The sequence below is a fragment of the Plasmodium berghei genome (genome assembly GCF_900002375.2).
Source record: "Plasmodium berghei ANKA genome assembly, chromosome: 12".
Taxonomy (NCBI): domain Eukaryota; phylum Apicomplexa; class Aconoidasida; order Haemosporida; family Plasmodiidae; genus Plasmodium; species Plasmodium berghei.
In genome coordinates, this window is record NC_036170.2 from 360,159 (window position 1) to 386,996 (window position 26,838).

The 26,838-nt window shown below is 21.6% G+C and overlaps 9 protein-coding genes across 9 annotated transcripts; 4 read left to right on the plus strand and 5 right to left on the minus strand.

Moving 5' to 3' along the window:
- Positions 1 to 712: 712 nt before the first annotated feature.
- PBANKA_1209500 (conserved Plasmodium protein, unknown function) lies at positions 713 to 3,182 on the minus strand (the record flags this gene model as incomplete). Its single annotated transcript, XM_034566147.1, has 2 exons — positions 713 to 959; positions 1,105 to 3,182. 2 exons carry the CDS (start codon positions 3,180 to 3,182, stop codon positions 713 to 715), a joined length of 2,325 nt encoding a protein of 774 aa, XP_034422773.1.
- Positions 3,183 to 4,343: 1,161 nt separating this feature from the next.
- PBANKA_1209600 (BET1-like protein, putative) lies at positions 4,344 to 5,082 on the plus strand (the record flags this gene model as incomplete). The annotated part of the gene is made up of 4 exons (XM_034566148.1): positions 4,344 to 4,472; positions 4,634 to 4,690; positions 4,801 to 4,875; positions 4,999 to 5,082. The coding sequence occupies 4 exons, from the start codon at positions 4,344 to 4,346 to the stop codon at positions 5,080 to 5,082; spliced, it is 345 nt and encodes a 114-aa protein (XP_034422774.1).
- A 773-nt stretch (positions 5,083 to 5,855) lies between these two features.
- PBANKA_1209700 (protein ARV1, putative) lies at positions 5,856 to 7,655 on the plus strand (the record flags this gene model as incomplete). Its single annotated transcript, XM_034566149.1, has 1 exon — positions 5,856 to 7,655. One exon carries the CDS (start codon positions 5,856 to 5,858, stop codon positions 7,653 to 7,655), a length of 1,800 nt encoding a protein of 599 aa, XP_034422775.1.
- A 581-nt stretch (positions 7,656 to 8,236) lies between these two features.
- Positions 8,237 to 9,049, minus strand: PBANKA_1209800 (proteasome subunit beta type-5, putative; the record flags this gene model as incomplete). The annotated part of the gene is made up of 1 exon (XM_034566150.1): positions 8,237 to 9,049. One exon carries the CDS (start codon positions 9,047 to 9,049, stop codon positions 8,237 to 8,239), a length of 813 nt encoding a protein of 270 aa, XP_034422776.1.
- A 1,849-nt stretch (positions 9,050 to 10,898) lies between these two features.
- PBANKA_1209900 (conserved protein, unknown function) lies at positions 10,899 to 11,426 on the minus strand (the record flags this gene model as incomplete). The annotated part of the gene is made up of 1 exon (XM_034566151.1): positions 10,899 to 11,426. One exon carries the CDS (start codon positions 11,424 to 11,426, stop codon positions 10,899 to 10,901), a length of 528 nt encoding a protein of 175 aa, XP_034422777.1.
- Positions 11,427 to 11,853: 427 nt separating this feature from the next.
- On the minus strand, positions 11,854 to 13,494 carry PBANKA_1210000 (heptatricopeptide repeat-containing protein, putative; the record flags this gene model as incomplete). Its single annotated transcript, XM_034566153.1, has 1 exon — positions 11,854 to 13,494. One exon carries the CDS (start codon positions 13,492 to 13,494, stop codon positions 11,854 to 11,856), a length of 1,641 nt encoding a protein of 546 aa, XP_034422778.1.
- Positions 13,495 to 15,193: 1,699 nt separating this feature from the next.
- Positions 15,194 to 16,300, plus strand: PBANKA_1210100 (DNA repair protein RAD23, putative; the record flags this gene model as incomplete). The annotated part of the gene is made up of 1 exon (XM_034566154.1): positions 15,194 to 16,300. The coding sequence occupies one exon, from the start codon at positions 15,194 to 15,196 to the stop codon at positions 16,298 to 16,300; it is 1,107 nt and encodes a 368-aa protein (XP_034422779.1).
- A 3,499-nt stretch (positions 16,301 to 19,799) lies between these two features.
- PBANKA_1210200 (PRE-binding protein, putative) lies at positions 19,800 to 22,712 on the plus strand (the record flags this gene model as incomplete). Its single annotated transcript, XM_034566155.1, has 1 exon — positions 19,800 to 22,712. One exon carries the CDS (start codon positions 19,800 to 19,802, stop codon positions 22,710 to 22,712), a length of 2,913 nt encoding a protein of 970 aa, XP_034422780.1.
- Positions 22,713 to 23,905: 1,193 nt separating this feature from the next.
- PBANKA_1210300 (heme oxygenase, putative) lies at positions 23,906 to 25,702 on the minus strand (the record flags this gene model as incomplete). The annotated part of the gene is made up of 6 exons (XM_034566156.1): positions 23,906 to 24,031; positions 24,412 to 24,551; positions 24,734 to 24,815; positions 24,893 to 25,054; positions 25,152 to 25,278; positions 25,419 to 25,702. The coding sequence occupies 6 exons, from the start codon at positions 25,700 to 25,702 to the stop codon at positions 23,906 to 23,908; spliced, it is 921 nt and encodes a 306-aa protein (XP_034422781.1).
- Positions 25,703 to 26,838: the final 1,136 nt, after the last annotated feature.

The following is a 26,838-nucleotide window of genomic DNA, read 5'->3' on the forward strand; positions in this document are numbered from 1 at the left end:
GTGTGAATATACTCATATACACTCAGTAATAATTACAATGAAAAATTTATGTTTAACCTTTCATTTAATCTAAATTTTATTTTATATGCTAAAATAAGCCTTTTGGAGGCATATTATTTCAATAAGCTATTTCTTTAGACAAATTCATAAATACGATATTTCGGCTTTGCAAAAATACTATATTCTTCGATTTAAACATTACATTATTGTAATGTAGCCGAAAAAAAATAAGTATATGTATGCATATAACTTAGAACAGAAAGATGTAAATATATATATTTTAACACAACAACTCTATTGGAAAGACTATTGAATAATAGATAACATATAAACGTAATTTAGTTTCTTTATCGTTTTAATGAAGCCAAACATTTTTTAAAATTTTTCTTCATTGAATTTGTTTAATTTGAAATGTTCATATATAAGGATCTTTATAACCAAACAATTTTTTGTTGTGAAAAGAAAATGAAATTTAAGAAAGTTATAAAAAAATAAAACAAGATTAAAAATATGGCAAACTCGCTGAATTATATAAAATTAAAAACAAAAGTAAAAAATAAAACAAATATAAGACATTATGCATATACAACATGGTTCATCATTATTTTTTTATTCAAAATTACATATTATATATTTTTCATAATTAAGCACTAATTTGTAAAAAAAATATATATGATTCACATGTGTATGCATAAAAAACTAAAGAGGATTCTCATAATGCTTCTTTATTTATATCAACGCACGAAACAAATAATATAAAATAAATTCTATAAAAGTCGAAATAATTACACAGATAAATATTAAATTTTTCTTGGTATATTTCAATAAATTTAATAATCATTATGTTTATATACTTTTTTTCTTCTACATATTTTTCATCGTTCTCTAAAATAACATCCTCATAAATTTTTTTGTAATCTATGTCACCTTCTTGATCATTGATTATTTCTTTATCATACCTGCGATGAGAAACGGAAGTAAAAAATGTGGACCAATCACATTACAACATATATATATTGAGGCATATTTTGTATGGGTTATTACATTCATAAACACCTTTATTATTTCAATGTATCATTTTCCTCGCATTTTCTTTTAACTTACTTGTAAAAGAGCTTAAATATGTAGAGCATGGATTCCATTGGATTGTTGTAAAAAAATACAGAAAGAAGCATTAAAAAAATAAAATATGTTTTGGTTATATTTTTTAATGATAGTTCATTAAAATATGCGTTTTTGTACATTTGAAAAAGGTTTTGATTTTTGAATATAATATTAAAAGTGTTAAGAATAAACTCAGACCCATAATTGTTGTAAAAAATTATAAATATCAAAGGCTTGATGAGCTTATAATTTGCGTGAGAATATATTAAAAATATTTCAATTCTTTTATTAAAAGATATAAATGGTAACAAATAAGAATAGAAAAGTTTTAAATATATAGGATCATAACACGATTTTATAAGTAAAGATTTTGCAACATTTTCAATTATATTTATATTGTACATTATATCATTATATGTGTTTTTGTTAATATTTTGTACATTTTCACTATTAAAACGCTTATCGTTTTTCCCCTCCTTTTTACCAATGGAAATATCATAGTCTTCTTTTTCATAGGTATTATTGTTATGAGAATCAATTCCATCTTTTATCTCCAAATTATTTTTTGTTGCTTGTTCATTTACTTTTTTTATTTCATCTTTTGACAAATTTCCCAATAAAGATGAAGGATCATAATCCATTTTACATTGCTTACTTTTTATTTTCAGTTTATTAAGGAGATTATTATCATGAAAATCACTAATTGATGGAAGGCTTGAAATGTCATTCTCTGTATTATTTATATACATTTTCATGAAATTGTCTAAATAAATATGCTTATTATTATCCAAAGAATTGTTATAAAATTCGAGGGTATTTGATTCTGTATCTACATAAATATCACCTTTTTCTGAACTTTTGTTACTATTGCTACATAATGAATATATATCATCATTAACAAACTGATTTATATCATTTAATTCATCAGAATTTTTCTTATTTTCATTTATTTTTGTCCCATATTTCACTTTTTCTTCACTTAGTATATCCATATTATTTTCATTTTCCATAACATCCTCATTATTAATATTTTTTGAAATATCTACATATTTTAAGTTACTTGCTTTACTCGATTTATTCGATATAATAAAGTTGCTCCCCTTTTCATCTTCCTTTATTCCTACACAAATTGAGTTATCATCGAAAAAATATTTTTTGTAATATGTATGGATATATAATAAAAGAAGTTTCAATTTAATTTCATAAAAATAATAATATGGGAAATCTGAAGTTAATAATTGATCTATTAATATTATAACCTTTATAACATTTTTTATATTAATTAAAACGTATATATCTAAATATATACTATGTAATGAATAATTTATTTGAGGGCATTGAGATATTAAATCTTTAAAACTTTTTTCTATTGATTTAGGGAATGAATATTTAAATATTTTCCAAAAATTATGCATGACTTCTTCATCATTTTCATTATATAAAACAATTTTTTTTTTTTTTTTTGTTTCATTTTTTAAATTGTCTTTATAACTTCGGCCCCCTTTCAGTTTGTTGTCCATGGTCATATAATTTTTATTGTTCATCTCGATTTTGCTACCCACTTCATCATATATAATATTTCGAGCCAGGATCATAAAATCCTTTATATAAAAATATAGATAATCAGATAAAGTACAAATGCAATGTTTTGGTACAAATTTATTTTTATTGATTTCGATTCCATGTAAATCATTATTTGACAATAATAAATTATAAATATATAGAGAGAATTTAGAATAATACATTTTAACATTACTTTGTAAAAATACCAAAACACTTAAATGCAAATCACTATGATAAAATTTTTGTCCACCTTTATAAAAAAATAAATGTATTAAATTTAGGATTCTTTTAATATATAAAACTTTTGCAGATAATCCGGATAAAACAATAAATAATAATTTACCTGCATTTGTATAAGACTCTAAATTATTATCTAATAATAACTCTAAAATTGTGGATTCTATATTGACATAATAGGAAAAGTCTACTTTTTTGGCTCCTGCGTCATTAGGGCCCATATATATTTCTAAAAAATTTTTTTTTTTACTACATTTTTCTCTTTTTAGCTTAGGCATTTTTTCATACAAATTGGGTGAATAAATAAAATGTCTATATTTTAATTTAGAACAATGTCTACACACTTAATAACGTGTATATTATATGTAGTGTAACATTATTTTGTTATCATATTAATAATAATAATGATAATTGCATTTTTAAATATTGCTTGGTTGTGATCCAATAAAAATGTAACAAATATGTACAGGTATATATGTGTGCATTTTATTATACGTTTTATGTTAACTCATAAAAATTCACATATATTATTTGTTTTGAATTATCTCAAGGTGTTTTTTATATTTTTACAATGGCTTGGAATAAAAAAAAAGTATAAAATAAATTAAACAAAATAATCGTAAACGAATTCAATAATACATAATTATGTTCATTCTATATTACATATGCTTGCTTGTTTTTTTAGGTAATTTTATTTTTTTTGTAACACGAGTCTATAATACCAATAAAAATGGTTACACAAATCATAAAAAAAAACAAAAATAATTTTAAAAAATTAGATAACACACAAATATATATATATAAAATCGACTGTATAGTTAAATTTTGGGGATAGGGACTAAGTTATACTTGTTGGCATTATTAAAAAAATTGTACATAAAAAATTAAATTCTGTATTTTAAAATTTGTTTAAATATAATATAAAATTATTTATTTATTTTAACTATAATATATATCCCTTAACTATTACGCGAGGTTTATGCATTCCCATTTATTCATCATTCGTTGATATATGTTTAATAACATATTTATAAAGATTCAGTGCTCTCTTTGCGTATTCATTTAAATATATGCAAATGTATATTATGTGTATATTAAATTCAATAGTTATTTTTTTTATGCGAAAAGCTATGCAAAATTATTTTTTATTAAAACGCTTATGAATAAATCTCTTCAAAATCAATGACTTTTATTATTTAAACACAACTTTAATAAAAGGGGGAAGAATAAAAAAAAAATAAAAATAAAGTTTGATTTTAATAATATTTTTAAATTATATTTGGGCAATATATCTATTGATGTGAAAAAAAGGCATAGTTTTATTATCATACAACAAATTATTTATTAAAGAAATATTTACTGGTTTAATAGTAGAATTAGCTTATTTTGTGTACCAAAATATAGAAGGTAGAATGTTTTTTTAATTTTTTTTATTTAATATGGATTTTAACTCGAGAAAGAAAAAAAATAAAAACTATGATTTATATAATGAAAATATAAATATATATTTAGAAGAAAATGATAATTACATCCTAGATTTAGAAAGCAAAGTTCAGACCTTAAAATTGGTAAATAAACTTATTTTTATATTTATCACCAACTGGCACATATATATATACATGTTGCATATACCTTAAAAGTTTAAACTAACACCTGTTTTAATTACATAATTGCCAAAACGCTATTTTATAGTTACTAATGCTTTCAAAATAATTTTTCCTTTTTTTAGATTGGATCAAACATGAGAGATGAAGTCAAAACATCTAACTCGCTTTTACACAATTTGGTAAAATTATATGAAACTAAAATTTTAGTACATATTTATTTAGTCTTTTTTTATTATATTTATATATGGCCATATAAGTTGCTCTTTTTTTTGTGACTATTTTATTTTAGTCGGATAAAATTGATAACGTCAATAGAAAGCTGACAAGTGTTTATAGGAATGTTAAAAATATCATAAAAAGAAAGGTAAGGGAATAATGTAAAAATACTCCAAAAAAAAAAAAAAAAATATTAAAGCGCAAATTCGTATAAACCGCATTTAAACAAACCGAGGAAGCCTTACATTCATAATTTTGGGATTTTTTATAGGGGAATAAATATATGGTTTATCTTGTATTATTTTTTCTATTTTTGTTATTTTTAATGAACTATTTATACAGAAAAAGAAGATAAGCTATGTATATGTATGTATGCATATATTGTGTAATTATGCTTTACACATAAAGAAATATGCATCCATATAAATTTAATTTTTTTAAATAGTCTTTAATTTAAATATGCCCAAGCTGATAAATTTATTTTAAATTCATCATCGCCGTTATTTATGTATATATGCATATATTTTATTACTATTTATTTGTTGCACATCTTCTATGGTTAATTGTTTTATTAATTACCACTACATTGTTATTCTTTTTTGTTTTCTATTTTTTTTATATCTTTCCTTTTTTGAGGTATTATTATTTGGTATTTTTTTGTAAACATTGATTTTATACTGACAAAAAAAAATGACTCAGAGAAACATAAATTAATATGAATGAGCAATAAGCAAAGAATGTTAAGAATGATATGTGTGCATATTGCGCATTATATGTATATTATATATATGTAATATTAAAAAAATGAAAACAAAACTAGTAAACTTGTAATTTTGGAAAATATAAATTACAATTTTTACAAAAATTAAATTCGCATATAATATATATGCATATATATATAATATAAAAATGCCATATCGTTAGTGTGTACTTAATCAGGACAAATAGCCCATTTATTGACGCTCATTTTCCTTTTTTTTTAAACTTGAAATGATTTAAAAAAATGTATATATTATAAACTGATTAATAGCTATATAAGTTATCAGCTAACTATGTAGCTATTATACAAGCAATCAGCTCACCATTACGATATTAAATTTTCATTTGCACACACATAGCGACGAATAAATGATTTGCATAAAATGTGGTTGGTGTAATTCCCAAATTTACACCATTTTTGACAAAAGCAATATAAAGCTCAACGAATGTCACAATTGTAATAAAATATGCGATGAATATATAGAAAAAAATAGTTTTATAATATTTATGAATATATTATTTTTAAGACCAGAAATATATAGACATATTGTTTTCAATAGATTAAAATATAGTGATAAATTTATACATGTATTTTTTTTTAAAATTATAATAATATTTTTAATAATAAATGTATATTTACATCCTAAATTTGAAAATGATTATGCAAATAATAAGTTTACAAATATATTTTTAATGAATACAGATTTAGATATATCTATTCAAAATACATCGCCAAGTTATAATTGTTCTTCTTATACATTATTTACATATAAATATAATGAAAAAAATAATTTATATGGTTTACATAATATTTTCCATAATTCAAATATATCAAACTTAGTTAATATATATAAAAACAAACTTTTAACTTGTATTTTTGACAACAAATTTAAAAATGAAAATATATGTATACCAAATAAATATAACAAATACTCTGATCATGATGAATGGATTATAAATCTATTATTACATAATAATAATAATAAAAATAACCGATTTAATATTCATAATGGACACAAATGCAAAATTATTGATAATGATGAGATAGATGAAAAAAAAAAATATATAATTAGAAGAAAAGAAGAAAACGTTAATAATATTATAAATGCAAAACAAACTAGTGATATTAATGTAACTAATACAAAAAGACAATATGGGGTAACATATTATCTCGAAAAAGGTATAAATTTTATTAAAAATAGAATAAAATATGAATCAATTTTTTATATGAAAAAAAGGAAAACATTGCTAAAAAATAATTTTATAACCTTTAAAAATTTTGATGAAAACACAAACTTGAACCAAACAATAAATGTGCTTATATATGATCATAATAAAGGATATAAAATAATTTTTGATCATATTGAAAATAAAACATATGATATAAATTATATAATATCCTTTTTACGTAATATATTTTTTTATGAACCAAATTATGCTCTCAAAAATAGTTATTTAAAAAATGAAGAAACTGTCTACATACAAAATGATAGTAGCAATGATATTTGTTATGGAAAACAAAAATATGAATTTAATGTTTTAGAAAAAAAAAATTCAATGTGTTATGAATACGAAAATAGTGAATATAACATAAATGGCTTAGAAAATGTTTGCCCATATTTTTTAAAAAATATAAATTTAGTTCTTGACAAAACTAAGATGGAAAAAGATATAAAGGGTAAACAGAATATGGATCAAAACAATTTTAGTGTTGAACAAATTAGTATGTATTCCAAAATATTATATTCAAATTTAGACAACGAAAAATATATTTTAAAAATATGTAATTCGTCATTCTCATTTAAAAAATTAAAATTTGTAACAATTAATTATTTAATATATTTTTTACTTTTATGTGCATTTACATACTTTTTTAAATTATATCAACAAAGAAGATATAAAATAAATATTATTATGGTTAAATATAATTATCTTTTTATGCTTTTTATATTAAGTAATTATCCATTACTTATATATTTTATTTTAAAGATATTTAATTATAATTACATAAATATATATTTAAATATCTACACACTTGTTTGTAACATAATAGCTTATAATATATTTATATCAAATGATGGAAATTACATTTTTTATTCTATAGTTTCTGTATTAGTTAGTTACTTATTAAAAACCTTATTTATGATTCAAATAATCTCTTATATTTAATAAAAAGAAATCAATGTACATTCAAATTATAGTACAATAAATTTTATTTCGAGGGGGAACAAACTCGTAAATTTTTTTTTTTAAATTACCTCCCTATAGACATATGTATATATATATATATATATATATATATATTAATTTTTTCTACACATTTTTTTTGACAAAAATTATGTCCATTCTTACTTATTCGATGATACCAATTTTGTTTCTTTCATATTACATGATATGTTTTGGTTTTTATTTTCTTTTATTACATTGTTTTATTTTTATTTTTTCCTTTAAAAAATTATATAAAAAACTTAAGCATTTTTCGTATCTTTTAGTTATAAATTATTAAAATATATAGATATTATGTACATAAAAATGATAATTGAAATCAGTATATTCCTTTGTTGAAAAAAAAAAATTCATAGGAATTATTCCATTTAAGTATTGCAATAGAAAAAAAAAATATATATAAATGGGAAAAAAACAAAAGTAATTTATAACAGAATTATACCCATGCTTTTGAAATAATAAATATTCCAGGAAATGCATATAAGTATATATATATGTGTGTACTTACAAAGGCAAGACATATATTACATAACATATTGATCCTTTTGTGATGGGTTTGTATAGTGATAGTGTAAATCATATACGTCTTCACCTTCAATAATTTTGCTATATCCATTTTTATGTATATAAAAAACTCTTACTTTTCCACCCGAACCTCCATCTCTAAACGTAGCATGATAAATTGCATTTCTACCAAGCTCAACTGCTTGGTCAACTGATAAATTATAATCATAGGCGGAATCCAAAATAGAATAAGCATATGTACTACCACTACCACAACTAAATAAATTCCCCTCAACTTTTTTACCTTCATCATCAATATAAAACATATTAAATCCAGTATGGTCATAACCACTTAATATTATTCCACAGCATAAACCATATCCTTTGTATTGATATAAAATATTACTTAATATTGTACTAGCTGCTCTAACTGATATTTTTTCATTATTTCTTAATTCATATATTTTAATTATTTGACCTAAATATTTTTCCCAATAAAAACAATCAGCTGCTCCACCTGCCATTGTTCCTAATATGTATTTATTTATTTCAATAATTTTTTCTACATTTTGAGAAGATATAAAAGAACCCATGGAAGCTCTTGAATCCACTGCGACAATAATACCTTCCTTAAATTTAAATGCTAATGTTGTAGTACCCTTATGAAAATCAAACAATTTTTTATTTTCTGTTTTTGCATATTTTATGAAATTTCTTGGAACGCTTATTGGGGCTATACAAAATTCAAGTTCATCAGTAGTATTGACATTTTCTTCCTCATCGTTTATCAAATTATCAATCTGGCTCATAAAGTCAGTACTGTATTGCATCATTTTTACTACACTTCTATGATTATTATTGTTATGTATTGGAATATGTGTATATGTTTATATTTATATTTATATAATAAACCTAAAATGTTCACAAAGGAACTTTAAAAGTGTTAAGATTTTTTTTTTTTACTTTAGAAAAAAATTGTAATTATTATATATATCGTATTAAATATAAATATTATGCATAATTATAAATATTTTATTATTTTAATACTTCTTAACCTTTTTTTCTTTTTGCATTGATTTAATTCTTATATTTCCATAGATTGATTTATAAACCTATGAAATAAGCTTAAGTGTTCATTTTAATCCTACTAAAAATTTGTTTGAAAAAATATAAAATAATATGAGTTTATAATTGGTAATTGAAAGTTAATAGGCTATATATACTAACAATGTCAAAACTATATCGTGCATATATATAAAAATTAAAAAAAATATATATACAATACTTTTTTACACTATATATATTTATACATTACTGCGGGTATCGCTTTATACAAATTATTTTTACTTAATTTATTTACTCATCCACAATTTTTATCATGTTTGTTTATTTATTTTGTGTAAGGAATATTTTATGTTGTGGTTACGAATAATTGGCACTAACTGGTGGGGTGTTTTATGAAGTATTAACATCGAAAGCAAATTAAAAAAATAATAATAATTCAATGATATATATTTGTGTTTTATTTTATACAGTAATGCTTATTACATTAATTACACTTGGGTGGGCCTACTTATAATTTATTTTTTTCAAATTCTTGTAAAAGCATATAAATACGGATATTAACCTGAAAAAAATTACATATTTTAATTATATTTAAAATCCTCATATTAAAGCACAATGTAGCTTTTTATTATTTAAGCTTATAAAGTTTACATCATTTAAAAATATTTTTTTATCATCTTTTAAATAGGAAATAATGATAAAAATATAGGTATGTGTAATTTACCGTAATGGGATTTTCCCTTTCACATTTAAATACATATATATATAAATTAACATTTCCATCACATCGTTAGATTTATAACTTTGTTTATATATATTAATAGGTAAAGTATTGTGTTTTCTATTTCTTTTAAATACTTATTCTTCGTATTATGAAATTTACACTATATAGTATATAAAACCAATGTAACCCCAATACAAATTATTCTTATTATGGATCCAATAGAAATAAATATGCGTATAAAAACAAGCTTAGTTATTCCACTGAGTTACACACATGTATTCCAATTGTTTTGGCCTTATTATTGTAAAGAAACATTATCCTTTCTTTAATCCGAATTTCGCATAAGTATATACCATTTAAAATAAAAAATAAAAAAGCTACACTAGTATAATAAAAACATGAAATAACGATTTCACTAAGACAACTGTTTTCTAATCGACACCAAATGCCTATACACCACATTTTTAAAGATGCATTTCATTTTTTCATATACTTAAACCAAAAAATATATAATATAATATAATAATGGATATCATGTTGTTTTATTTATTTCATTATATTTCGAGTTATGCGTATAATTTTATAGTATAATTTTACTATTATGTTTTATTCGTTCTCATGTTTTTTCGCAATATAATAAATGCAGCATTTTCTTGTATAAACCATTATGAATATAAACAGAAGCGAACGGTTTTACAAACAATTTAATGTGAATACCAAACAGAACGAAATATGAGAAATATTACTCTCATAGGCATGCATAAAAAAATCGAAAAATTATAGGGAATATGTATACATTCTTTTTATAAATAAAAAGAAAAATATATATAACGAATCGCTTAAATATATATTTAACTACAGGATTTTTTCAAAATATTTTGTCTATAAGAAATTTATATCATGTAGTTATTCTGTGCTGTTTGATTATCAAGTATCTTCTGTTCGTCCTTACTAATAATTGCATCTTTCTCCGCTCGTATTTGCTTATAGTTTTTGTTTTCCCATCCTGTACCTCCTTCTTTCAAAACATTAGCCATTGATAAAAATATATTCAAAAATAATAACATAATAAGCATGCTTGTAAATAACGTAAATAACACGATCGCTATAGGTGTAAAATTTAAGTTATTGCCAATTGATAAATAAGACACCAAAATAACAAAAAATATTATAATAATATCAATTATATACATAATTATAAGTGCAGTAACAATGTAAAATATAATAAAATTCTTAAATATTATTCCAAGCATAATAAAACTGCACAATACAGCATATAATATGATATTAATTATCTTAATAGTCGAATTTTTCTCCATGAAAAATCCAAGAAAACGGAAGAAAATAATCACTGCTGATAATATACATCCTCCTCCTAATGGCAAACAACAGCAATTGGACATCTCTCCTAAACGCCCCATCTTAAATATGTACGATTTAAATATATATTTTTTTTTGTAATTGTGATTTTTTTATTTCTGATTTTATGAAAAATGAATATTACATAAAAACATATGGATATTATTTTGTATTAAAATAAGTCTTTATATATACATAGCATTCATACAAAATGATTTTCGCGTTTAAAATTACAATTTAATAAAAATTAATAAGTCCCGCATATCAAATATGAAAAATGTAAAGATAAATGAAAATACATAAAAAAATTAAAGCTTAAATTAAAATGCCGAAAAATATTTTTTGATATAGACGAAAATTTTTTATTACAATTATAAAACTATTTAAAAAAAAAAATATATATATAAACATACACAGCGGATAAAAATATGCAAATCATAAAAAAAATAATTTTTTTTTTTGGATTATGTTATAAATATTTAACTTAAGCTATCTGATTTTATATTTAAGGATTTCTATTAGATCTTCATCATTATTTAATACATTTAACTTTTGGAAATAAAACATTAAGGAATATGAATTATGTTCGTTTATCTTTTTATAATTAATTATAATGTAACTTTTTATACTATATATAATAAAATCATTTATGTGGTTTAATATTAAAAATATATTTAATACCTTTATAATATCCTGAATTGAGCAGGTATCATAATTATTTATGAATAAATTTATGCTATTTTCCCATAGCTTTAAACAGCTGGTTATTTTTTTTTTTAATACTTCAGAATTTGGCTTGTTAACACATTTTAATGTATTAACTTCCTTTTTATAATTTTTATTTTCATAGCTATAATTTTCTGAATTTCCTTTAATAAAAATTTTATTTACGTCAAAAATATCAAAATTAAAAATCGTGGTATTTTCATAATTTTTTAAAAGAATGGACAAAGAATATAGAATATAAATTTTTAATTCATCTGATAACTCTATATTTTGAATTTGTGATATAAATATTTCGAATTTTTGCAGTGATATAAGTATATTATATCTTGAATATATATAAAATATGTTACTAATTTGGTTTGCATTTAATAAATTTACATAACTTGTTAGTTTATCATTAAATACATTTAAAATATAGTTAAATAAATTTGCGTATTCAATGTAATAATTCATACTTTTATCTTTACATATCTCAATGTCTTTTCTTTTTTTGATATTATTACAGTCATCGTTTTCTATAAGATCTTTTAATAAAGGTAAGAAGTGTATGCAATTAATAACTTCGCTAATACTACTTTTGTGCATACAAACATTTAATTTGAGAGTTGATAATTTTAATATATGATTATAATTTTGGTCGATCTTTATATATGTATACAATATTCTACATATGTCTACTAAATTCGCGTCATCAAAAAGAGTAATAATTTTTTGAGATAATATTTTAAAAATATTCATATTTTTATATAATATACTTGCATAACAATAAGATATTACACATATATCTCTAATATGCACATGCTTATGAAATACATTGTCAACAATTATATTATCCAATTTAATAAATAATTCATCATCCTGTATTTTACATTTAACTAAGGCATTTAAAATCATAGATATTTCAACTATATTATAAAGTGTGTGTACTTTTTTTTTTAGTTCATCTTTTAACAAAATTATTAAATCTTCTTTTTTCCTTTTTGAATAGCTAGATATTAGCATAGCTAGATTTGATGTGTTGAGATATTCGAATTTTCTTTTTATTATGGGAATGAAACTATCATATAAATTAGTTTCATATCGAGCCTTACTTAAACAAAATAAAAATGAAGCGATTTCTCCAACTTCAAATCTGTCTATTATTTCATAAGATCGCCTTTCAACTTGTTTCCAAATAAAATCATTTTTTATATTTTCTTTTAGTAGCATATTAGAAAAAATGCATAAAACAGAGGAATTCATATGCTTAATCTTAATCTCGTTTTGAATAGTTGTATTAAATTCATTTGCATTATTCCTGTATACAAAATAGGGGCTTATTTTTGTTAAATATCTTTTAAATATGTAATTATTAACTTTATTTACTTCTTTACTTTCCTTTAAAATATTCTTAAGCTTGAACATTGACGTAAACTGTTTTATTCAACCAAAACTGAATTTGTTATTATAAACAAACATGGAAAATTATGTATGTCCCCACATATGTATTGCTTGTATTATTTGATAACATACAAGTAGGTCTATACATATTATGCTATATTATAGTAGGAAATTATATTTTAAATAATTTTAATAATATATATTGCACATATTTTTAATACTATTTTTTAATGAAAGCAAATTGCAGTGTTTAATTATTTGAACTTTGGATAAAATTATCATTGAAAACGCAATTCTTATTGTAAAAACACATTTTTCTATATTTTTAATTCTAATTTTTTAGTAAAAAGGCAATACACCAAAAAATGAAAAAGAAACAAGTATTCCAACAACCATGTACTATTACATGCACAAAATGCCCATAAATATTTTTAATATATATAGGCATATATATCATAAATATAAAAGGGATATACATAAATTTTATAATGAAGTTCCAATTATAGAGTAACAACCCAAAAGGACTTAATAAATGACATATGAATTATGAAATGTTCTTAACAAAGTATATTTCTCTTAGTTTAAACAAATAATAAAAGGAAAACAAACTTTTTTTTTGTTGTGTTATTGACGTACTTTTTCTTATTAAATATTTAATATGTTCATCGAAGAATATATATGTGTATGCATATATTACCAAAAAAACGATCAAACAAAGCATACGAAAAAATAACAAATTTTAATTTATAAATTCATATATTATGCATTATATGGAAATATATATAGTTTTCTTCTTTCTATTAAAAAACATCTCAATTTTAATTTTTTTATTTTATATATTCAAAAATATGCAGTAGATGATTGTTAATTCACACTATTGAATTTTGGATATGACATAAATTAACACTATATAAAACTGTATGCATTATATAATAATCTCCATTTTTTTAAGGGTTTTTGTGCTATAGCTTATAAAAAATAATTATATATTTAGGAAAATAAATAAAAAAGCAAAAAACAGATATAATAAGATAAATGAGGATAGTAATAAATACACCATATAACAATAAAAAAAATTAAAACAATCAAATAAATATTTCAAATTAATTGTATCTTTTATCATTAATTTTTTTTATGAATAAAAAATAAAAAATTAAACACAACCAATCCAAAGTACCAATACTGTTTTCATTTGCTTGTATAGGATTTCACATTATTCAAATTTTATCATTATTTGCATTTTTATGATTTTCATTATATATAAATATAAACAATATATATATTTTATTTCATGTTTGAATTTTTATAAAGTTATATACATAATATTTCTTATTATTAGCTTTTTATATTTTGCTTGATATATATTATATGTATATGCATATATATTTATATACCTTGTATGATCGAATATTCTTCCACTTCATCACTCAAAGGTAATATAGTTTTAATACTTTGATATTAAATGATTTATTTGTTTCCCATATATTACATATCACGAATATAAGTGGCACATGTATATATATAGTTATAGAGAAAGACCCAGACAAATAAATATATTTATTGTGCCAAATAATCAAACCTTATATAAGTAGCGATAAATATAAACCTATTTATATGTTTACTTGCTAACTTATGTGTATGGTCTCTGAACAAAACATTGAGTAATTTGATAATTTACTCATTTTTGATAAAATAAAATAGTATATAAAAAATCGTAGGTAAAATGAAAATAAAAGTAAGGACACTGCAAAATACCGAAGAAGAAATAAACGTAGATAGTAATGATACAATTTCTGATTTAAAGAAAAAAATCGAAAATGTTTTTCCTGAAATGCCTTGTGATAAACAAAAATTAATATTCAGTGGCAATATATTAATGAATGAACATAAAGTCGTTGATATACTAAAAGAAAATGATATAGTTATAGTTATGGTAACCAGAAAAATAATTACAAGTAAAAAAAATAATTCAACAAAAAATGCAAACGAATTAGCTTCATCAGATTCGTTAAAAAATAAGGATGAAAAAAATAGCGATGATAAAAATAATGATAAAACAAAAAATACAGATACAGAAAATAAAGAAAGTGAAAATATCAGCAATCCTGAATCTATATTATTAACTGGTGATAAATTAAAAGAAACCATAGACAATATTTGTGCTATGGGATTTGAAAGAGAATTGGTACAAAAGGCAATGACATTAGCATATAATAATCCTAATGTAGCTATTGATTATTTAACTAATGGGTTTCAAGATATTATTGGTGATGGCCATGATATATCTGAAATAAAAGACCCATCTGAAAATCCAAATGAGCGTGATGAAAAATATTCAAATTTATCAAACCTTTTAATGAATTATAATTTGCTAGATGAAAATGAAAGACAAGAAATGCCAGTAAATTCTGAATCGCTTAGAAATTCTCCTTTCTTTAATATTATTAGAGACGCTGCATTATCAAATCCCCAAAGAATTCCTGAAATTCTAGAAATGATTGGAAGATCAGACCCATCCCTTTTAGAGTATATTAGAGAAAATCAAAATGAATTTTTAAATGCTCTTCAAAATTATGATACTGATAATAATAATTCAGAAAATGATCTTATACCAAATTATGAATATACCGATGAAACAAATCAAAACAATGACAATTTTAATATTCCTATTACATCATTAAATGAAAGTGAAATGGAGAGTGTTCGAAAATTAGAATCACTTGGTTTTCCCAAGCATGTAGCTTTAGAGGCTTTTATTGCTTGTGACAAAAATGAAGAAATGGCTGCAAATTATTTGTTTGAAAATATGAACGATTATGCATCAGAGTAATAATGAAAAAAATAAAGTTGGAAACACCATTGATCTGAAAATATTTATATATTATATGATGATTTGGGTTTTATATCCCCATATATATTTTAGGCAGATGAATATTATATGAAAATTTTTTTTTCAGATTAACTAATAAATAATACTATTACATTAGTTGTATTTATTTCGTCAGATCATTATTACAGTTTACACTTATTCTCTCAAAGTTGGAAGAACTATACTATATACATAATATGTATGTATACCATAAACTTGAATATAATTAAATCCTTGCTAAATATGGCCAAAAAATATTTATTCTTTTTATTTACTATTTTAGTTCGTGCTGTTCCCTTTTTTGCTATTTTGTTTTTCTACACATTTTATCGAAATATTTTTTATTGATGGAACATATTTTTTTAAAGTTTTTATTTTAAAATTAATTTTTTTGCAGAAATGCGTATTGCCTGTCCAATAATTATATTTAAACATATGTAAATAAATTTATATTGCATATATTTTATTTAATTTAAAATTTTTTTTTTTTTTTTCGATACTCATAGCCATGAGAAAAACGTATTTTTCCAGATTAGCGCACAATTTTGAATTTTAAACATTTTATTATTTCTCAAATTATTTAATTATAAATGCATATTTGCACACGCACAGATACCCATTGCGTTATGTCTATTTAAATAGTCAATGCTCTCAATTTTTAAACTAATAAATATAGATATTATATATGTTTTTATTATACTAATATGATAGCATTTTAAAAATGTTCATAGGTTTTTACAATTTTGTCTATACAAAAATTTAAGTTATTAAAACTCGAGAGAAATCAAACAATGTATATTATTGTAGTTGTACAATATTCTTGGGCAATGTCGATATTATTTAAAAAAAATAATACTGTTTATTTTCATTTAAATTGGACCATACAACTAAATGAAACACACAAAAGTATACACTTATTATATTTTACATTTAGCTAAATTAAGAATATAAACATTATTTTAATATTACCATATCTTTTCATTTTGAAAATATTTCAAAATTACATAAAATAAATATAAATCCTTTTATTTTGTCTTTCTTTACAATAAATTAGCGTTTTCATTATAATTGTTTAAATATATAAGTTTTAATAAAACTGAAAAGCTTTAAAATCTATGGCATCTTAAGGTATACTTTTCTCCCCTTTTGGAAAATAACATTTATTTTTTATTATCCAATTTTATATAATGTAGAAAAGAAAAAGTATTATTAAATATGGAAAAAATAATATTATAACAAATTTAAGTTTACATATATAATTATTACATTTGAAACTTTTTCTCATAGAAAATGTATTTTATGTTTTCAAGTTTTATTTTTTATTATTTGTGAACAAGTTTATGGTGTATTATATGAATAATATCGAGCAATTATAAATAGCCCATGTTTTTACATACACTTTTTAATGTGTTAAAATTTTTCTTTATAACACGATTTTCCAGATATTAAAAAAATAATAAAATATTAGCAACATCACGCCCTTTATATATATATATCAACATATAGTGTTTTAAATAAATTATGTATTATGCCAATAATATACTTATGTATACTATTTGTTCCCTCTAAAAGGCATAACAACGTTTTTATGCATGCATTTATGGAAAAGTAAATGAATAAAAATAAAAATACTCGTATGCTATATATATAATTTGATGAGCATTATACAGCTTATGTAGTATTTAAATATTGGATACGTTTAAAGCATATTATTTTATATATAAAGGAAAAAATAAGAATAAATCCATAATATATTTATATATAAATTTTACAAACAAATCGGTACATAATATATATAGCATTTAAAATATTTAGCACTATATATGTTATATATAATTTGTTTCCAACGTAATATTATAAATGATTACAAAAAATAATAAATTATTAAATATACCGTTAAGCTATTCGCATATATATAATATATTATTACAATGCATCCCAAATTCCCTTTATTTATAACAATTTGTTGTAACTGTTTTTATGCTCAAAAAAAAGTACATAATAAATACCGTAAGGGGGCGGAGCAATATACTATTTATACATATTTGTAATCGTGCGTTATAAAATATTGTATTCTCCCTTATATATTTTTTTTATTTTTATAGTTTATACAAATAGAATAAGTACCAAATGTGAATAATATAAAGTAAATATATATATGTAGCGTTATTCAAAAAAAAAATTAGCGTATTTTATGTACCTATAAAAATAAACAAATTTACAAATGATAATTAAATACTCTTAATTTATATATTATATATATGCAAATAATATCTATGACATTTTTTTTGCGTGTATAAAGGATACAACATTTTTTAAAGAATATATTATTCATGACATTTTCTGGCTTATATATGCATAGTGCTAAAAAATAAATAAATGCAAGTGCTAACAAAATATAGAGAATAAATAAAAAAACAAATTCCCCCAAATATATTTAAATGATATATCCTCAAAAAATAATACCCATTAAAAATAAATAACAGTGTGAAAAATATTATATTTGTTAAAAAAATATATAATATTAAATACATATTTTTGTTATATCCTTTGTTCAATACACTTATAATAGTATTTTTAAAAAAATATTACATTATATGTATATATAAAATATATACAATCTATAAAATAATTATAATATAGCAAATGTTATATAAAAATTAATCCCCCTATTACAATAAATTATCCTTATATAATTTTTTCCCTTTTGAATATTTATACATTTTTATAAAAAAAAAAAATGTTAAATCATTGAATTAAAAATTATCATATTTTAATTTTTAATATATAAATTATATTATTGTTGATAAGCATTATATAGAAAAAAAAGTAAATTAATAAATAAGAAAAAAATGAGTATAAATTACTGAAAACCCCTTATTCACCTACATTTGTTGATAAAGTAATTTTATGTTCAGTTGCGCTTTTATTTAAATTAGAAAAAGTAATTGTCTCTTTTTATAAAAGTATTCAAAAAAAATAATTTTAACGATAAGCTTTTTTAAAAACTTGCTAATAAATTAAGTTTTTTGAAAAAAAAAAAAATTAAGTTGGAAATATATATAAATATATAGAGAATAAATTCTTTGTATGTAAATTATAATGCTTCTTGTGAAAAGAAGGACATTCTACGATTGGGCATAATATTATAAATATAAAAGTTATATATACATACATACATATTGCTAACAAGCTTATTCCATTTACTTTAGAGACTATAGCAACGCATAATAAAATCAATAAAGAATAATACTACCGGAAAATACTTTTAATTAGTATAAATACAGATATAGAACTGACAAAAAACTATAATTCTTTAATTATCAAGAAAAAACATATCGAAGTAAGGTACCCCAAAATAGTTCATATATATGTGCGTGCTTGTTTCGTATAATTGTTTTATTTACCCTTAAGTGATTACATTTATTTATTTACTTTTATTATTTTTTCTTTTCATAGAATGCATTTCATAACTAAAATGGGAAGAAAGGCCAAATCCGTGGCTTCAGGAGGAAATAAAAAAGAGGAAACTGAAAATGTAGCTCCAGTAAACAATGCAAAGGAAACCACACCAAATGATAAAAAACAAGTAGGATCCAAACCAAATGAAAAAAATGAGCAAAAAAATAAAAAGGAGAATGTAAAACCAGAAGAAACAGCATTGAATGGGCAACTTAATGGAAATGTTCAAAAAAAAAAAAATAACGATGCTGAAAAGGAAGGTGCTATTAAGGAAAAGGGCAGCAATGCCAATACTAATAAGAGTCAGAAGAATAATGAAGATCAAAAAAAAACACAAAAGAACAAAAATGCAAAGAATGAAGGTAATGAAAATAATAAGCCAAAAGGAACTGCTGTAGAAGATAAAAACAATAACAAGCAAGTTGAAGGAAATGGAAAGAATGCTAATAAGAATCAAGATAATAAAAAAAAAGGAAAAGCTGAAAGTCCTGTATCTCCACAAAATATTAATAATAAAAATAATGGCAAAGAAAAAAATGTAGATGAAATAAAGAAAGAAGAAGCTAAAAAGGATGCGAAAAAGGACTTAAAATTAAAGGAAGATGAAAGAAAAAAAATCGAAAATGATCTAAATAAAAAGTTTTTAAAATTGTCCAAACAAGATAATTATAAAAATATTAGTGATAAAATAGAAGCAGAAGTTAAAAGAAAAGCAGAATTTGAAGCATTTATAGGTACCATAAATTCATCGATATCTAAAATCAATGCACAAACCCCCAGACCAGTTAATATGAAATTAACATCTGCAGATATCGAAAATAAATGTAAAGAAGCAAAATTAAAGAAAAAGAAATTAAATCCAAAGAGTGAAGAAGAAATGGAAGAAGTTAATACATATATAAATTATTTAGAAGATCAATTAATTATTACAAAAAATTATGAAAGCTTTAAAAATTTCCAAAATCGTTTATTTACTTTAAAAAAAACATGCGAAGAAAAATTAAAGGAAAATCAAAAAAGTTTAAATGAAATAAAAGTACACGAAAAAAAATTAAAATTTGTAGAAAAAATAATTAAAATGAAAAAAGAAAAACAAAATATTCAAATAAAAGAAAATGATATAATAAACAAAGAATTTTCATTACCAAATGATAAATATAATACATTAATTAAACCATACAACTTCCTTAATAAAATACAAACAACATATTTTGTATATGTAGATAAGATAAGTAATAATAATTTTGAAAACAAGACAACTTTGAATATATCTGGATGTAATGACGATATAGAAAATTTTATTTCTTATATAAAAAATATAGATTTTACTGAAAAAAATTATGTACATTTGAGTAATAAAGTATTTAAAATTATGCTTAATATGTGTGATGGAAGTTTTAAAAAAATGGAAGAAGATACAAACGTATTTGTACATGTAGATAATGAAACATTATATTATTGTGGTATGAAAAATGATATCACAAATTTAAAAGAATTAATTGAAAAAGCTAATAATGAAAAAAATTCAAGTGCTAAAAATGTGTCAAAAACAATTAAATTAGATTCAGTATTAGGACGTGGTTTTAATAAAGGTTTGTTAAAAGAAATCGAAACAAAAACTAATACATTGATAAGAATGAATTATGATGCAAAAACATTTGATGCCTCAGCTACTATAAAAGGAAGTAAAGATGCAGACATACAAGAAGCAGAAAAAAAATTAAATGAAATTCTTAACAGTTTAGAATCCGAATTTATAAAATTTGAAGAAAGAGAGCTTTTTGCATTATATAAAAAATGTGCATATGAATTAAATGATATCAGAAAAAATTTAAATTTATTTGTTATACGACATGATAATGGTATTAGTTTAGTAGGAAAACAAGAAAATATTAAAAAGGCTCTTGAAATTTTAGACCATGCTAAAAATATAATTTCTAGCAAATCAGTTAAAAAAAAACTAACCGAAGAAGAAGCATTTCTTTTTAATGCAAATTACAGAAATCAAATTAAAGCACAAACTGGGGCTGAAGTTAAAATATTTAATAAAACAAACTATAAAGAATTAAATATAAGTGGAAATAAAAGTAATATTGATGATGCTATTCAAATGATTGATGATTTATTAAAAAAAAGAAAATCTGTTGAAGTAGCTATTAATGAGCGAGTTATTGCATTATTATTATCAGCAAAGGCACAAAAAATTAAAGAAATCGAAAAAGATACATATACTAGTATTCAAATTAATAAAACTAACTATATTGCTCAAATATATGGACATGAAGATAATATATTTTTAGCTAAAGACGTTTTAGAAAATCTAGTACAAACTGAAGGTAAAGATGAAAAGGATGCAAAAGAAGGACAAGATGGAAAATCTTCATCTAATAATTCATATATAACTGTTGAAATAAATATAGATACTGAACATATAGGAAGTATAATTGGTAAAAAAGGAAGAACTATTAACAGAATACAAGAAGATACATATGTTAAAAAAATACATATAGACAAAGAAAATAAAAAAGTTTTTATTCAAGGTACTCCAAAAACAGTAGAAGTTGCTCAAAAAGAAATAGAAAAAATATTAAGTCGAACTAAAGAAGAAAATTCATACTATGATCGATATAACAATAGCAGTAATAGTAGGCACATGGCATCAAACAGTAACTATAATAGTAACACATTTTCCCCATCTCACAGAAAATCACACAAAAGTTCAAGATCTGGAAAATCTAATTATAGATCTGATTCCTCCAAAAATGAAGTTTATATTAACACAAATGATGAAAAGGCCTTTCCCAGTTTACACGATGTAACTAATATTCAATCCCGAAAAACAAAAAAGGCAATCATTTTAGCTAATACTAAAAAACATGATACAGTACAAAAAGAAATCGTTGCAAATTAAATATAAATTATAGGGGATATTGATATCGACGTTCTTAAAAAAAACAGTAACGGTTTTAGGTAGAAAACAGATGTAGGATTTGAAATTTCATCTAAAGTAAATGCTAATAACCCATATATATATATATTATATATATATATATTTGTACGGCATTTCCATTACTGTGTACCCTCAAACGCTTAAAATGTTGCATGTGAGTACAGTGCAATTTATACAGGTGTATGGATCCTGCTTTACTTGAATCATAAAATACATTATAAATATAAAAACTAATTAACCATATAAAAAAATTCAAAAAATACAAAAAAAATTAAAAAATATAATAAAAAAAAATAATAATAAAGAATAACATAAATAGCATATATATATAGTAGTTGTATTATAGTGATATTATGTAAACTTGTATAATGCATATTTGTCTATCTCTATATTCACATAATACATATAAAAATATTATGTTAATATGCCTGTGTCTTGTGTAAATATAAATATATATTTTTGTTTACATATTTTTTACAAATTTATTATGTATTGTTTGAATTTTTATCATTTAAATTAAAAATAGACTTCCATTTATAATAATTTTATGTTAGTATATATATATGAATTTTAAAGTTGAATATTAACTTTTTGAAAACTAATGTAAAGATAATTTATTTTATGAAATATTAAATATCCTATATATTGTAAAAAAAAATAATAAAAGTATTATGTATAAATTAACTAATTTTATATCATTTAAAAGTACTCTTAATTTATTATTTATTTCTTATATTATTATTATTAATGGCTAAAAAAATTAAGCAATATGAATAAATTAAATGAATAAGCGAAAAACGGCTTATATCTTCATATTTTAACAAATACACAAGAAGTGCAGTTCGTCATTTTAAGGTTGGCATTATATTAGCTTAATAAAGATCGATTTCAATTAGAAAAAATTGGTCATATGTTTTAAAGGTTTTAAAAAAATAACAAAAAATACACCAAACAAAAAAGCAGAAAAAGCAGTCGTTATTGCTTTTCTCTATAGTGATTAATGTCGATAAACACTGTATATATATATGTATATATTTATATATTCATATTTATTTGCTTGCAGAGCAATGTAATGACGTTTTATTATCCAGAATAGTGGATTAACAAAACTATAACCATTAACAACAATAAATAAAAATACAATGATAAAATAATCATTTTTTTATATTTTCAAAATGTTTTGTCAAAATCATCATTTTATCGGTGGCATCATGAAGACTAGCCAAAAAATTATCTTTTTCCCATCGTGTCCATTTACGGCTCATTTTATTTAAACAATACTGAAAATAAAAAAATAAAATATGCATTTTAATATTTTTAAACATACATTAAGTGTGTGTATATTTTTGGATATGTAGACATACAATGTCAGTTAGATTTAATAATATTTTTAGCTATATAATGAGTATAAAATAATAAAGGGGACATAAGAAGAATATGCATTATTAGCATATTTATTATATTCACAATTACATATATATAATTATCGCCTCATATGCATATGCATAAAATAACTAATTTATCCACTAAAACATCTTTGAAATGGCTTCATAATATTGTGAATGCTATTTGCACACACACATACTTATGAATTTTTTATATGTAAAATATAAGTATAAACAGTTAATAATGAGTTTTATTATAAAGTTTATATACTGACCTCGAAATTAGACACATCAGGAACATATCGTGTTGATTTTAACGTTTTAATTATGTTCAAATATTTGCAAATGCTGTTTAATAAATGCTCTTTAGTTAAATGAAAGTTTTTGTAAAATAAATAAGAATGGGCTAAAAATTCTGTACAAAAAAAAATTATATTCATACAATTTTTATGACAGTTTTCATGCATATTAAAAAATTTCCAGCTATATATAAATCATAAAATATTGAAAATATACGGTTATTCTATCAAGATAAAGATTATTTTCTTTTAGTAAAAAAATAAGTAAATTCACATTTTCTTTCTTTAATTAATTTACTTAATTTATTTTTTTCGGCTAATTCTTCAAGATGGTAAATATAATCTCTACAATATTGGCTAGCTGTTATTGTTTCCGAATTCTAAATTTTCAAAAAAAAATGAATCAATATAAAAATGAAAAATAAATCAAATTAAGCACAATTTTTATAAGTTTTACCTCAACAATGGATGTAAGATAAATTATATCTTCATAAAGATAATTAGTTAACATCATAGGACCATTATATGTTAGAATAGAAAATTTATCTTTGTTAATAAGGAAAAGTTCATCAATTTTCAAAAAAATATTATATAAATCGATAAGAAATTGTATAAACGTCTGAAAAAAAGACAATTAAATATTTATACCATAATAAAAGGGATGCATAAATGAGGTTATATATTTTTTAATAAAATTGTTGTTAGTATATTTTTACCCGCCTATCAAAACTGCTATTGTAATCATTAATATTTTTATATATTTCTCTATTATTTTCTCTTTCCTTCAATTTTTCAGTTTCTATTTTAGCTAATGTTGGAAATACTTCATTTCTAACAAAAAGGCTTTATATATGAAACAGAAAATACACATACATATATATAGGAACAGCATAGGCCTGTGTGCATGTAAAAATTTACATAATTACGCATTTGAGATAATAAAAGTATGTTTCAAATTTTCTATACATGAAAATAAAGCTTACGCATTTTCATGGCTATTATATGAATCCCTTATATTATAGTTAATATTATTTTTTCCTGTCCCACTTCTTTTTCTGCAATCATTTATTCTTTGTAATTGAATTTCTTTAAAGTTAACAAACTCTTTTGCATTAATACGATACTTTTTCTTATATTTAAAAAATTTCTTTATAAAAAAAATGTCATTACCGTTTTTTTTATAGTCTGTGTTATAATATATCTTTTCATTATGAACAATGGACGAAAATGTATAAATTAAAAAAAATAATAATGACGTATAAATCATATTTTATAGTTTCTTCTTAGCGTATAAGCATCTTTAACCATGATACATCAAACATTTTAGCATTTTTTTATCTCTATTTTTTATCAACATACATATATATATTTACTTCAACTTAATATAATTACATTAAAAATACGAAAAAATGTATATAATTTTCACACTTCAAATTTTTCCGATTTTTAAGCACTTCTCTGTAATAATATATTCCGATTTTTCATCATTTTCTAAAGTATAATTATTTTTCATATTATATATTTTGCTTTTATTTATTTTTTATATAGTTTGTGCATAAAAATATGAATTATTTTATACTTAAAAAAAAAAAATATATATAATTAATAAAAAAGAGGAGAAAATGTGCATTCCATATCGCCCAAAAAAATACATATATACGTATATATATTTTTTTTACAAGAAAATTGTTCGATTATGTAACACATTAAACTACAAAATGAATGGGATAATATAACACATTATACAATATATATATATATATATATATATTTGCATCTATTTACATATATGAATTTATAATTTCATTATGGTTTGCGTTTTATTATTTTTATAAATTTATACGCATTTAAAACATGCGCTATATTTGTATTATGTTTTTTCCCCCGTCTTTATTTTTATAGTAATAATTTTTTTTGCATATAACTTAGTAGAGGAAAAAATATATTTTCCATTACTAAGGACGATAAAAAAGGAGGGGAAAAAAAACGTTATAACAGATGCATAGATTATTATTCATTGTTAATTTATATTTTCCATGCCTATATAAATCCATTTTACAAGCAATATTACTTTTTGTTCATATTTTTTCTTATCCATATAAAAATTCGTGTTAAAATACAACCATTAGTCTGTTTCTTTATGTTCATATTATTTCCTATATGTTTGGATAGGCTAACACGAATCTGTATGATTTATAATTTGGGGTTTTTTTCAAAAAAATAAAAAAATATATATATTAGCCAATACATACAGCAACTGAAGTAATATATACGTTAAAATTAATTTCAAAATTAATAATTTTTAGTGATAATTTACTAAGTTGTATATTACACATCGGGTTACAAACCCTATAATATGGCATGACACGAAAAAATAAAAAAATATGAGATGAAAAATGAAAA